The 13301-nt window shown below is 39.3% G+C and overlaps 2 protein-coding genes across 6 annotated transcripts in view; both read right to left on the bottom strand.

The window, feature by feature from the left end:
• Positions 1-13301, bottom strand: part of LOC108248861 (myosin-10) — a 64164-nt gene that overhangs the window by 13305 nt on the left and 37558 nt on the right. For all 5 annotated transcript variants that reach the window (XM_037974683.1, XM_017437887.3, XM_017437888.3 and 2 more), the window contains 10 exons: positions 12908-13101; positions 11863-11984; positions 11708-11777; positions 11479-11639; positions 6646-6754; positions 6419-6550; positions 6131-6337; positions 5638-5775; positions 4925-5048; positions 4514-4685 (listed from right to left, as the gene is read on the bottom strand). In XM_037974683.1, the coding sequence (XP_037830611.1) occupies positions 4514-4685; positions 4925-5048; positions 5638-5775; positions 6131-6337; positions 6419-6550; positions 6646-6754; positions 11479-11639; positions 11708-11777; positions 11863-11984; positions 12908-13101 (1429 nt within the window). The remainder of the gene's footprint in view (positions 1-4513; positions 4686-4924; positions 5049-5637; positions 5776-6130; positions 6338-6418; positions 6551-6645; positions 6755-11478; positions 11640-11707; positions 11778-11862; positions 11985-12907; positions 13102-13301) is intronic.
• On the bottom strand, positions 6772-11466 carry LOC108248862 (E3 SUMO-protein ligase ZBED1-like). The gene is made up of 2 exons (XM_017437895.3): positions 8843-11466; positions 6772-8634 (listed from the first exon to the last, which is right to left on the bottom strand). The coding sequence occupies exons 1-2, from the start codon at positions 9925-9927 to the stop codon at positions 7962-7964; spliced, it is 1758 nt and encodes a 585-aa protein (XP_017293384.1). The 5' UTR covers positions 9928-11466; the 3' UTR covers positions 6772-7961.

Consider the following 13301-nt stretch of genomic DNA (forward strand, 5'->3'; position numbering starts at 1 on the left):
GACTGAATGTACTCTGGCTAATTTTGATTATGTTTATTATTCTTATAATGACTGTAAATCTGTTATCTTCATGTTAATTCCAAATGTATGAAACTTAAACATTGACGTCGGGATGCCTAGAACCAGGGAGGACGTTGCCTTCACCTCATTCCTGTGGACTGTGATTAAATCTCTTGGACTAAGTCTCTACATACTCCCCTGAGATATCAATCTTAAAATATTTTGTCTCACTGTAATCAACTAATGCTGGTCACCTTGAATGTTTAAATTGTTAATGTGTTTTCTTTTCTTTTAGTTTTGTTAAGTGTTTTGTGCACTTGTGAGTTATTTGTCTGTATGTCTCTTTGAATTGTAAAAGACAATAAACAGATTTTGAAAAAAAAAAAAAAAAAGAGGGTGGCACAGGGGTGTAGTGTGTTGTGGGAGCACAGTGTTGCCTCCCAGCAAGAAGGTTGCAGGAATCTGGGACCTTTCTGGGTGGAGTTTGCATGTTCTCCCTGTGCACACACGGGTTTACTCCGGGTACTCCAGTTTCCTCCCACAGACCAAAACACTGAAACACTCTGATTGCATTTATTCTTCCATTTCTGTCATGAGTTTTGATTTGCAGCTCCTCCAGCAGCTTTGGAAAAACAGAATATAAATATTAAGGCTGAGCACTGAAGGAACGCACTTCACCTGCTGCTTGTGTGACAGGCTTTGAACAAAGAAATACAGAATAGTGCACTATGAATTTTGCTAGAAGTAAAAAAAATGCAAAAGTTTCCCAAAGATTTTGGCAAAACGAGTAAAAACCCCAGCCCTCTTTGAACCGTTTTAGCTCAGGCATACTTTATAGTAGAAACATCCGTTTACGTTTAAACAAGTTACAGAAAGGTGGAGTTTACATGACTCACCTGACATTTTGATATCTTTAATAATTTTTACACAATCACAGTTCAAGTATTTATGATTCTGTGGGCATTTTTGTCTTCTTTTACCCAGTGTGTCTGTCACTGCTGTAGGACCATCAGCATTAATAAAGATGGAGGAACTGTCTCCACCTTCTGCTTTGATCATAACTGAAACCAAATGGCAAATTTTTGCAAGTGCTGTCATGCTGTATTTTTGAAACTAAAGTCTGTTCACTAAGTTTTCTTTCAAATCCTCCAGACCGCAGAGTGGGCAAATCACTGTAGACAGATAAAACAGACGTGTGACTACCAGCTGCTTGTGCTTATAGTTCAGGAAGTTTGTTATCCAATGACTTTTGACTTCTTGAAGCTTAGTGTTTATTCTGTGTCTGTCTACCTGTCTTATTGAGAGTGCTGCCAGGGAGTGAGAAACACTGTGGTTACCATGGGGACCCTTATGAGCCTTTCTTGCAGCTTCAAAACTTGTTTTTATATTTATTTTAATAATTCTTACATGGTTTATACATCAAAATGTCAACAGTGTCTTATCTTAGATTATTACAAAATAACGTCTTGAATGACTGCTGAGAAGTTGCTGGACGTTGAAAGTTCGAGCAGTAACTGCATCGGCAGCCTTCAGAATTTTCTTTAGAAACTTTCCAGTTTGATATTGTTGTCGTTTTCCAGAAATGGGGAGAAAATTGGACATTTTTCTTCTTGAAAACACAACAAATGTAAAATGAATCAATAAATTGTTACGCCCAGAGAGATTTATTGCAAGCAGATACAAATCTAAACTGACTGTAAATACATGAAAAACAAAAAGACCTGGCAATTCCTTGAGGGAATGCATTTCACCTGCTGCCTTTCATACCAGAGTTTTGAGCTAAAATAATATGTTGAGAGACGACAGCGTTATCGCTGTTTGGTCAAATCCAGAAAATAACGTTTCACTTGACCTCTTGTGATATTATGAGATGTTGTGTGATCTGTTAGAGCTCAGAGTATGTGTCAGTAAGTTTGCTAAGGTTGGTTAGTTGTGGCGGCCATCTTGAAATGGGTTGACTCCTAAGGTTTGTTGTACATTTAAATCCGGTGATTAGTTTCTGAGTTTTATTAAAATCTGTACATTGGATTATAGACATTTTGCCAGACAAATACAGGCACAAACAAGCAAAAACATGATGCACCTTTCATCTATCAGCAGCTGGTGATAAAAAAACACAAACTGATGTCATTGGTTTTATCTGACACATGGTGGCAGTGTGGAGAACTGTTCACAGCTAGAATTACTGTCACAGTCTGTGTTCAGAAGAAAACTAATGAAACTAAAGATGCTACCGGTTTGATTAAAAGCTCCAACTTCCATATAAATGTGGCGCACCATCATGGTCAGATTGTTCTCAAAGTATTCGCCAAGTTCAATATGAGTCACGTCAGGTTTAATGAAAGTCTAATTATCTGCAGCTGTGACTAAACTCAGGATGGCTGTGTGTGAAATTCGACAGGCAGATGGTTACCATCAGGCCTCGTGTCTGGGTCATTGGTCAGTTTGATGTTTGAAAAATAAAGATACAGCAGATGTACGGTAGGTAGAAAATGAAATGTGTTGCCTGTATTATATTAAAGAGGCTCTTTTTCTTTTCACTTTGCCCTGATTTTGATTAATGTGTAAAATAACCGCATCAAGGGAATCAATCAACATTTGTTCGCTGTAATCAGACTGGAAAGGTCTCAGCTGTTCTGATTAGAGGAAACCAGAGCGAAGTAAAGCAGAGAGGAGCTCATTAACAGCTTTAAGTCGGTGCGTTCTTGTTTAAACATCTATTTTGGTTACTGACTGTTGTATTACAGCGGAGAGCTGTTGTCATGGAAATGACATGTAGGACTGCTCTGAAGAGAAGATGAGTGTGAGGCTCTACGGCGCACACCGAAGTGAGCAACACACTTTCAGGTCAGAGGCGTACATCTTCGTGGTGGTGGAAGAGAAATATATCTCAGTGGGTTGTTTCTCTCAGGGCTTTTTCAATTATGTGAGAGGTGAAAAAATGCACTCATGCTCTTTTAAAATGTGTTGGTGTTTTTCTTGTGGTTTTTGCTGCACATTACAGTAAGTTTTACTGAGAAAAACTGTTTGACTAAAACCTCAAACCTTTGACTGAAACAAGAAATGCACAACTTGTGACTGAGTGCTTTTCATTTTATTCCTAAAACAAAACAGCAAAGAAATTTTCAACCTATTAGGAAATATTTAAGCTTTTTATGAAATAATGTCAGGACAAATACATTTTTACAACCTAAAATGTTGTTTTCTATTTTAAACTATAAATTTGATATAATGTGAAATAAAATGACGTAAGAGTTAAAATAATCTGAGGTATGAATCCAGGGTGCGCTGTGACGGCTGGATTTGGATCCCATTCCCCCGTGACCCTGCCTGGAAAAGCGGGTGAAGAAAATGGATGAATGAATGAACTGTGACTTATTGTGTCTGTGTAATCCTCAGCAGTCAGACAGGAGGTCAGACACTGCAGCTTTGCAGGTGAAGTTTCAAAACAAAACATCCTGTGCAAACTCCAGAGTGAACAAAATATCACTTGGCTTTGCGAACAGGATAAGACCATAAATCCCTCAGCCAGAGGTTTTTAAACAAGGACAACAGTAGCTTCCACAGTTTATTTATTTATTTATTTATTTATTTTCATTTTTAGATTTTGCAGAGGGTGTTTGATCCATTATGGCGTCTCTGATAAGAACTTTCTCTCATTATTTTAAAAGAAATATTTCAAGCAGTTTGAAGTTAGGCCCTGTGTAAAGGTTATAAATGATTATCATCTTACCTGTTGTAGATGGCTCATAGTACGACTTCCATTTTGCAGAAAAAAATTGAATTCTGACAGGACTGATGAGCTAACGGCTAGTCTGAGCGAGTCTAACATCAAAGTGGACTGTTGCCGTCCTGAAACATCTCCAATCTCCAACATTTTATAGTGATTCATGCAAACTTTATTTTATAAACCTTTACACTGTCATGAATTTCACAGCACATGGTTATTTCTACAGAATTCTGTGGATATATGCAAGTGCAAATAGCTGCAGTTGGCTGTAGCAGCTAGCTGTAGCACTTCTGGTGCAGCCTGGGGCACTTCCTGCAAAAATGTCATCTTATTTCTTCTAAAATAACCAAGTAAAGTGAACTTGACAAGGCTTTATTAATATTGTTTACACAAACCATGAGGAAATTTGCTAAACTGGAGGTGTTTTCAGGCGACAGCAGTCCACTTTGGTACTGGCTGCGTTCAGACTAGCCATTAGTTCATCAGTCCTGTCAGAAATACACTACATCTCTAAACTGAGACCTTTCAAAGAGCTATCTACAACAGGTCAGATAATAATTATTCATAAACTTTACACAGAACACCTCTTTAAAATAGCCTGAATATCATTTTAAGGCAGACGTTTTCTGCTGCTCATATTTGTTTTAATCCCTAAGATTTATTTTTTTCTGTTAAGTGTAACAGCCAACAAGCTGGGTCTATCCGTCTCATTATTTCAGCTACAACACAAAAGTTGTGGCGTTCGCCTGAACCTTCAGAGTTTTCACTTTTCAAAAGACTGACCTGACCAAAGCAGCTTGTAGCTCCTCTTCCTTTTTGATCAGCTGCATCTTCAGCTCCTCGATCTGCAGCTGGAGCTCAGCGATCTGGTCCTGCAGGTCGGTGGTTTCAGCATCCAGTTTACGCTTGGCCTTCTCCAGCTCCTGTCGCGTTTTCTCCTCCTTCTTTAAACGCTCTAAAGGCAGGAACGAGCGGTAAAATAACAAAATGCAAAGACAGCAAATATGATTATTCCCAAAAGAAAAAATGACTAAAGAATGAAGTCAGAGCACAAACAACACACATGTAATTATTAACAACCCCAACATAGACAACTATATTATCCCTTCTGCAGCTCGTTATCCCATTATATGGTTGTAAACACCAACTTTGCACAAACACACTTCATTACCACTTAAAAATCAGTTTGCTTACCTTCGAGATCAACCATCACCATCTCCTGCTTGTTCTTGACTTTGCCAAGATTCTTTGCTTTCTCTTCTTCTTCTGTTAGTTGAGTGGTCATTTCAGCAATACGGTCCTCCAGCAGCTTTTTCTCCTGTTGTATGAAAAAAAATAGTTTAACTGTCAAGACAGAAATCAACTGTGTGCACAACTATTAAATCACTGTAGCTGAGTAATGAAATATACAAGTTAATGTGAGACAAACAGCAACAGATTGAGAGGCCTTCTGGGACATTTAAGAACATCAAGTTCATTGTTGGTCCAACTAACAAAGAGAAGAATCAGCATCAACGTATGTTTGTCTGGCAGAACAACAAACAGTTTAATGTAATAATAATATCATAAAGCTAAGCTCTTCCTCTACAGCTCTGTGATGACAGTATGGAGGTGGATGGATGGCACCAGCTGGATGGGTTGTTGGTGGGAGTACAAACCTGATCATTGCCGATAATCAAGATGTTTATAATCAAATTGCAGCCCTCTGAATCATTATCTGAGTCATGCGGTACCTAAAGATTCCCACCACTAGCAGACATTGTGTCCATGTCAGGAAAAAAAAAGTTAATTTGATGTTTAGTGCTGGAGATTTTCACTCATAAGCATCATTTCACATTTTAGCTGGAATGATTCCAACATGAGGGGTTTTCTTTTTTGACAATCATCAGTAGGGGAAGTTTCTTCACCTTGAGAAACTTGGAGTTTTGGTCCTCCAGCAGCAGAATGTCCTCCTCCATCTTCTTGATCTTTGCCTCTGCTGTGACTTTATCCAGCTGCAGCTTCTGTCTCGCAGCTTCCTCCTCGTCGAGCTGTTCCTCCAGGTCCTGAGGAGAGGAAAACACAGATTCACCACCAGTCTCAAACCAGTCTGAAATCATTGATGAATAAAGTTTTCTAATCTGATGCAAGTTAAATGTTCTACTTTAAACCACATTTTTACAACAATAAGTGTTTACAGCTAAAAAGATTAAACAAATAAAGTTTTAGTTCAGAGCTAATCTGCTGTATTAGTGTCTGTGAACCTGTACATCTTTAGACCTTCAGTATTCAAATGAGTATAAATGTGATTATTTATTTGCTTTTTCACATTAGATCCAGTTTTTGCAACATAAAGAATAAGAATAAGAATAAGAATAGCTACGATGATCCTGTACTTAGAAATCTGAAAACAGGACAAACCTGAATGTGGGACTGCATCTTCTTCTTCTCATTCTGCAGACTTTGGTTCCTGTCCTCCTCTTCCTCCACTCTGGACTCCAGGTCATGGAGGATCTCCTCCAGCTCCTGCTTCCGAGAAAGGAGGCGAACTCTCATCTCTTCTGCCTCGGCAAACAGCTCCGTCTCTGCGTGGAGTTGCTCTGCTAGAATATTCTTCTCCTCGAGAAGCTTCAGGAAAAAGAAACGGTTTAAAAACGGAGAAATCCTATTTTTAAATTAGGTTTATTTTCAGGACTAAAATATCCTTACCTGCTGGTGTTTCCTCTCCATCTCTACCAGCTCGTTTTCCACTTTGAGCTGTCTCTCCTTCACCTTCAGCAGCTCCTCGTCTTTGGCTTGTAGCTCCTCCTCCTGTCTGGTGACCTGCAGCAGTGGCTTCACCTGAAACAGAAAAAATTAAACAAAATAATAATCATTCTCCAGTGGCCGAGCTAAACCAATTAAACCTAAATTTAAGTGTGAGTTTGAAGTCTGACCTTGGTGAAGAGCCTCCACCACTGCCAGTGTCTCAGTTTCAGATAAGCAGCACAGTTCCTCTGGAGGACCTTCAGGGCACTCAGCTGCTGCTGCTTCTTAGCAAAAGCTCTAAAACAAAACAATAATATTGATAAATTATCTGGCACTAATCATTACTTGCATTATCTGTAAAGACAAAAAATATTATTAATAACAATGTAGAGACAAGCATTGACTGAATCAATTACAGACTTATTCAAGTCGTCTTTGGGCCTGAAATTTAAAAACAATCTCAGCTTTGGTTCAATTTAAGCTTGTACTTTATTTATGTTGCTTTTGGAGTACCAACGCTAAAAATAAGTTGATGTAAATGGAGAAGACTACATTTTTTTCTCCAGTTTCTTGTAATATTAAAAGGACTTTCCTTCCTGAAAAGTGCAGACGTAGTTCATGTGTAGTGCAATTCTGTTATAACATAAATGTTTGTCTGATTTAGTTCAAGAGAAATGTAAAAAAATAGTCCAAATAAAAATAATATTCTAACCTGCTCATGTTCTAAAAACATCTCTCCATTTTCTACTTGTGTAATATTGAAGAGTTCAGCCATATTGAAGTGGGTTTCAGAGTAAAAGTTATAAATAACTAATATCTTACCTGTTGTAAACAGCTCTTTGAATGGCTTCAGTTTGGAGAAACAAAAGTTCACATCGGACAGGACTGATGAGCTAAAGACTAGTCTGAAAAGTCAGCAAAGACCAAACTTGATTGCTGTCATTATAAAACAGCTCCAGTCTAATAAATATCACAGCAGTTTGGTGAATGCTGTTTTATAAACCTTTACATTTCTATCAGTTTCACATCATACAGTTATTTACATGGATTTCTACAATAGTGGTAGCAGCAGCTAGCTGTAGCACTTCTGGGGTAAACAATTTTTCTGTTAGAATAACAGCATAATGTGAAACTGACGGAGATGTAAGGGTTTAAATTAGGGCTGTTAATCAATGAATAAAACATAACTAATTAATCGCAAATCTGTTAAAAAATTAGTTGCGATTAATCGCGATTAATCACTTTTCAAGGCAACTTATAATAAAAATGGATTCAGTCATCAAGTCATTTATTTAACAAAAGGGACTTTTATTGTTTTGTTTTTACTTAAACACATTTTTTAAAAGCTTTGAAATAAATTTTGTATAAAAAATGTAGAACATAACTTAAATAAAGTGCATTACAAACATTCATTTTGTGGTTCAGAACATTCACTGTTGAATTAGAGTGAACTACAATTTAGAACCTTACAGAACATTTCTGCTTTGTTTTGAAACCAGCTCTTCTACTCCTTTACATTTAGCCAACTACTAAGACAAACCAGTCTCTCAACATTACTAGAAGAGAGCGTAGCTCTCTTTTTCTGAATGATGTGGCCTGAGAGGGAGAACAGTCTTTCACAGGGTACAGTGGTGGCAGGTGTTGAGAGATATTTGCGGGCAATTTGTTCTAGTCTAGGGTATGAGTCCCTTCTTTTTGACCACCACTGCAGTGGGCACTCATCCATGTCGGTTTTGGATTCTGATTTGTAGCGGTCCAGTGTAGATTGAATGGACTCTGCCTCATCATCTGTGTCTGAATCAGATGATGCAAGCAAGAAGATGGACATTTTCCTCTTCTTTTGTGGTGCTTCCCCTGTTGTTTGAGCACCTTGGATCTGGGCATTTCTATCCTCTTTAAGCAAGTTGTTTAAAGAACTCCACACTTCGCCTCTCTCAGACTTAGGCAGGCATTTTAAGTCCTTGAACCTGGGATCAAGTGCAGTAGCATTCTTGAGCCAAGTGAGATTGGAGTTCTCCTTTCGTTTAGCCAGGTCTTCACAAAAGGCCTTTTTGAATCGCACTATGTTGACAGTATCATCATCTGAAGGCTCCATGACTCTGAACAGGTGGCAGAAGGCAGGCAACACCACAGAACAGGAGATGTAGTGCTGTCCACCCAGAGTTTCAGTGACATACCTGTGAAAACACTTAAATTAATAACAATAACAATTGATTTATTAGCGCATCTGTCACAAAAAAAGTATTATTCCTGTCTTACTTCTAAAATATCCAGAAAAAAACACACAGTTGGTTTGTCTATTTTTTAGACTGCTTACGGACCCATCTGACTTAACTAATATCAACTTAACTGATATAAAACATTGAAACAGAAATAAAAACATACCTGCATGGCTCAAGTAGCTCCTCCAACTTTTTCAGCTTTCCAAGCTCAGCTTCTGTAAGCAGGGGAATTTTGCTGTTCTGTTGTGATAGGGTCGCCTCTATTGGTGATTTATTTTGTTGGATCCTTGTGATCATGTGTAAAGTAGAGTTCCATCTTGTAGGCACGTCTTGAATCAGGGATTCTTCTTTTTGTTTATGTGCAACTTGCTGTTGATTCAACTCTCTAGCATTAGCTGGGCTGTGCTTGAAGTGACCAACAATTTTTCGACATTTGGTTAAAACAGCGTCAAATCCACTGTCTGCCAGTGACACTGTGATTGCTCTCTGTAGAGAGTGTGCAGTACAAGGCAGATGTTCATATGGAAGGAGTCTTGCAGCTGCTGTCAAGTTTCGAGCACTGTCTGTCCCAAGCGTTGTTATTTTTTTCTCAATGTTCCATTCTTGTGTGACCGCCTGGATGTGCTGCGCACATGCCTCTGCATAGTGGCGCTCGGTAGACTTACTCACAGTTAATGCAAAGGAGTGCAAGCACCAGTTGTCATCAATAAAGTGAGCTGTGGCACCCAAATAGTTAGCATTGCTAGCAGAAGTCCAATGATCGCATGTGAGTGCGATGTATGGGGCTTGCTCTAATAGTCTTTGCTTAATCGCCTTCTGGTTGTTGTACAACGTCTCTATTCTGGACATTACGGTTGACCTTGCAGGTAAATGATAAGCAGAGTCCCCCGACGCCTCCCGAATCACATCCCTCAGTCCTGCATCCTCAACAATATTTACAGGTCGACAATTTTTAGCTACCCAGCAAGCAATAGCCTCCGTTATTTTGTTGGTGGCTACCCTAGTCAGCGGACCACCTCTCACTGCAAACTGTTGCAAAGTTGTCTGTCGGAGACCTCCTCCATCCAACGTCGCTGCTACACCGGGATGTTTAGCCTTCAGGTGATATGTAAGTGATGAACTGCTTCGGTGGTAATTAAATTCACCTTTGCAAAGCACGCAAAATACTTTGGATTTGTCCAAAGTGCCGTCTGGTAACAACTTGAAGCGAAATTGTCCGTTTAATAGCGTGTCTTCCTTTTTATCCATCGCTAGCTTGACTGAGCAAACGGAAGTGAGGTACGGCAATACCGAGGGGGCGCTTGTCAAATTAATCGTTGCGTTAATTTATTTAATCGCGTCAAAGTAAAATAAAAATAACGCAAATAGTTAACGCGATAATTTCAACAGCCCTAGTTTAAATATTAGTGTTTGCATTAACTTTTTAAAAACTTGAAGATTAGAGATGTTTTACGACCCCAGCAGTCCACTTTGGAAATGGCTCCGTTTGGACTGTACTGATGAGTTAAACTAGTCCTAATGGTCCGAATCTTAAAACGGCTCCAATCTTAAAGGTTTCTCAGTAGTTCATGCAAACACTGTTTCACATAGCTTTATGTTACTGTCAGTTTCACGTTACACTGTAATTATGGCAGAAATACTAAAGACTTCCTGCCAGATGTGACCTCTCGATGCCCTGGAAGTGCTACATGTTGCTGCTGGTGCTATTTCCCATGTAAACACCCATACACTTCCATGTAAATAATCAAGTGGGGTGAAATTGAGGTTAAAATTGAAGTAGAAAGGGTTGAGATAAATTGAACCTCTGTAAAATTTTGAAGACTGACTTGTTTTAAGATGGCAGGGATCCATTTTGGTCTTAGCTTCTTTTAGCCTAGCTGTTAGCTCATCAGTCCCCTCACAATTAAAATGAAGTCGTCCAAAGAGCTATGTACAACAGGTGAGATGTTAAGTATTTATAACTTTTACACAGAACCCTGCTTCAATTTGGCCAAATGTTTTCTTTCACTTGGGTTCAGCTCTGTGATTGCTACACACTACACACTCTGCTCTGGCTGCATTATTTCCTTTTTCTTAAAAAAATATTTATATAATTCAAAAACACAAAAAATTGCATTGAAACATGGCTTCCACCAAAACATCCCATTTTCAGGTGCTGAAGGAAACATGTCAGCAAGTGTTATGGAGTTTCTAAATATCACTTTACTCATGGGTTTGCCTGCCATATGATACAGACCACATCAGGTACAGTGTTTTTATAAACTGCTGCTGGAAACAACAATGTGGCAGCTAAGTGAGTGAGGCTATAACCTTAAAGTAAACTGTTTTCACACTAATTTCTTTTTTATGATGATAACACTGACTGTAGCTGCTTCAAAATAGGAACTGTTAAAGTGATGCATGTTTTGAATTTTCCTTTAGTGTGGATTTTTATTCTCTGGATATTAAAGTTTCCACACATCTGGATATTTTGTATCTGAGACTCCACTGGAGCTGGACTGGGTAGCTGGCTCATTATCCCTATGTGTATCTAGGGTTTCCAGCAATGCCAGTATCCTTGAGAACACGTAGACACCATGAAGCCAGCAGAGTGTAACTGTGTGATTGATACAACAGCTGATTTGTTGGCGAGAGAACAGAGGCCTGAAAGGAGGTACGGGACAGCCAGGAGGATGGGATTAAACGAGTACAGCTGTTTCACTAACTGTTTACTCTCAGCCTGTTGACAAAAACTCAAAAAACTTTATGAAACAGAATTACCTTTATGTATAAAAACACAAATGAAGGTCTAATGCTTACTTGCGTGCCAAGTATCCACGGCACACGGACTGAAAGTAGATGATAATGTCAGTGATCTTCAGGTCTCTCTCCTCCTCCAGATGAGCCAGAACACCGGTCCTGAAGAAGATTTTACTCTGACCAATACGGTACAGGTTTGGGTCCAGCTCCAGGGCTTGAATCTGACAAACACAAAGCTGTTCAGAACAAGTTTTACAAAACAAAAAGTGAAAAAAGGGGGTGCTATTACCATTCTTTCACAGGCCTGTTTCCCATCCATGAATCCTTTGGGGATGGCATTGGGTGTAAGGATTTCATATCTGAAAGGAAAACAAACGTAAATGTTTAGTCTGAATAAACTCTCCTCTGTGAGAAAGGAGCTTGATAAGCCTTGGCACTTGTGACCTCTGTCTGAACTCCTGGAAGACGATGCGGTTGGGGAAACCCTGTCTGCAGATACGGATCCCCTCCAAGACCCCGTTACACCTCAGCTGGTCCAGGACCAGGTGAGGCTCCAACTTCCCTGCCTGTAGGAGGAAACAAAAGGACAAAATTAAAACTAAAAGTGATAGTGTATGTAACTCTGTGGAGTGATCCTAAAAGGTTCCTCAAACAGGGGTGTAACGGTACATGTATTTGTACCAGGATAGTTCGGTACAGTTGTTTTGGATGGGTACAATGAATTGACAACAAATACGTGGGTCTCATGTGATCACTGCTGCCAGAGCGGGCGCACGTTTTCATTAACTGCATTTTGCTAACAGCCATGACAGAAAAAAGCAGACAAGGTTACTATCGAAACACTCTGCATCTGAAAACCAAATCAAAGACCTGCCATAGTGCCGCTGATCACCAAGTTGCAGCGGGGGGAGATGAGAGGTGCAGGTATGGCAGGCAGTTCTATCATGTAAGTGACGCTTTGAAAAGTACTGTGGCATGTCATTTGTGAATTTGTTCAATACCCCAAATATCAAGCACCATTTTCTCACACTAGCACTCAGCTAGTTGAGAACTTTAAATGTTTTACATTTCATTTATTTTATTTTTTCCACATTAGAAGATGTTACTCAGCTCTGTGTTGCTTTTTATTTTGCATCAAGTTTGTGTCAAATTAACTGAGGAAAACAACTCCTTTGATTTTATTTAATTTTTTGGGAATATTTTCTTAAGAGATAAGTTTCTGGAATTTATCAACCTGTCTGCTTGACACATGGCCTGTGAGTTACTCTTTACTCTTCAGATTAGATTAAAAAAAAAGAGGCAGTAAATATGCCTTTTTCATTTTATAGTGAATTTACTAATTGACAAATCCTACATAACTGTACAGGATGTTACCTAAAAAAAGCAGAACAATAAAAATCTAGCATTTGTTTCTTTTTCTCTTTGTACCACAACATACTGTGACTTAGGTATACCCTTACACCCCTACAAAGTAAAAGTATAGATTTACTCTTTTTTCATGGTTGGGGATGATGCAGCGAACAAAGTTGGGATTGGTGTTCCTCAGTGTGGCCATGAGTTTGGTGAGGGACTCTTTGTAGAGCTGACCAACGGTGCGAAACATGCCCTTTTTGGTTTTGTAGGTGGCACCGAATGCTGTCTCGTTCATCCCAGCCACCTGGTCCAGGCCCACGATTCGGTCCACTGGTGAGGAGACAGAGAGACAAAACTTGTCAGGACAAACGGACCTGCAGGGGTGGAGAGAATCACTGCAGGAACAGTGGCAGCATAACATCAGCATGAGGTAGCTACATGACCGAGTGCAGATGGATGAAAACATTATACCAGCAGTCTAACAGAGCAGCAAAAAACATCTCAGACTACAGGTAGCCTCTGCAGATGGA

The sequence above is a fragment of the Kryptolebias marmoratus genome, linkage group LG3, assembly GCF_001649575.2.
Source record: "Kryptolebias marmoratus isolate JLee-2015 linkage group LG3, ASM164957v2, whole genome shotgun sequence".
NCBI lineage: Eukaryota > Metazoa > Chordata > Actinopteri > Cyprinodontiformes > Rivulidae > Kryptolebias > Kryptolebias marmoratus.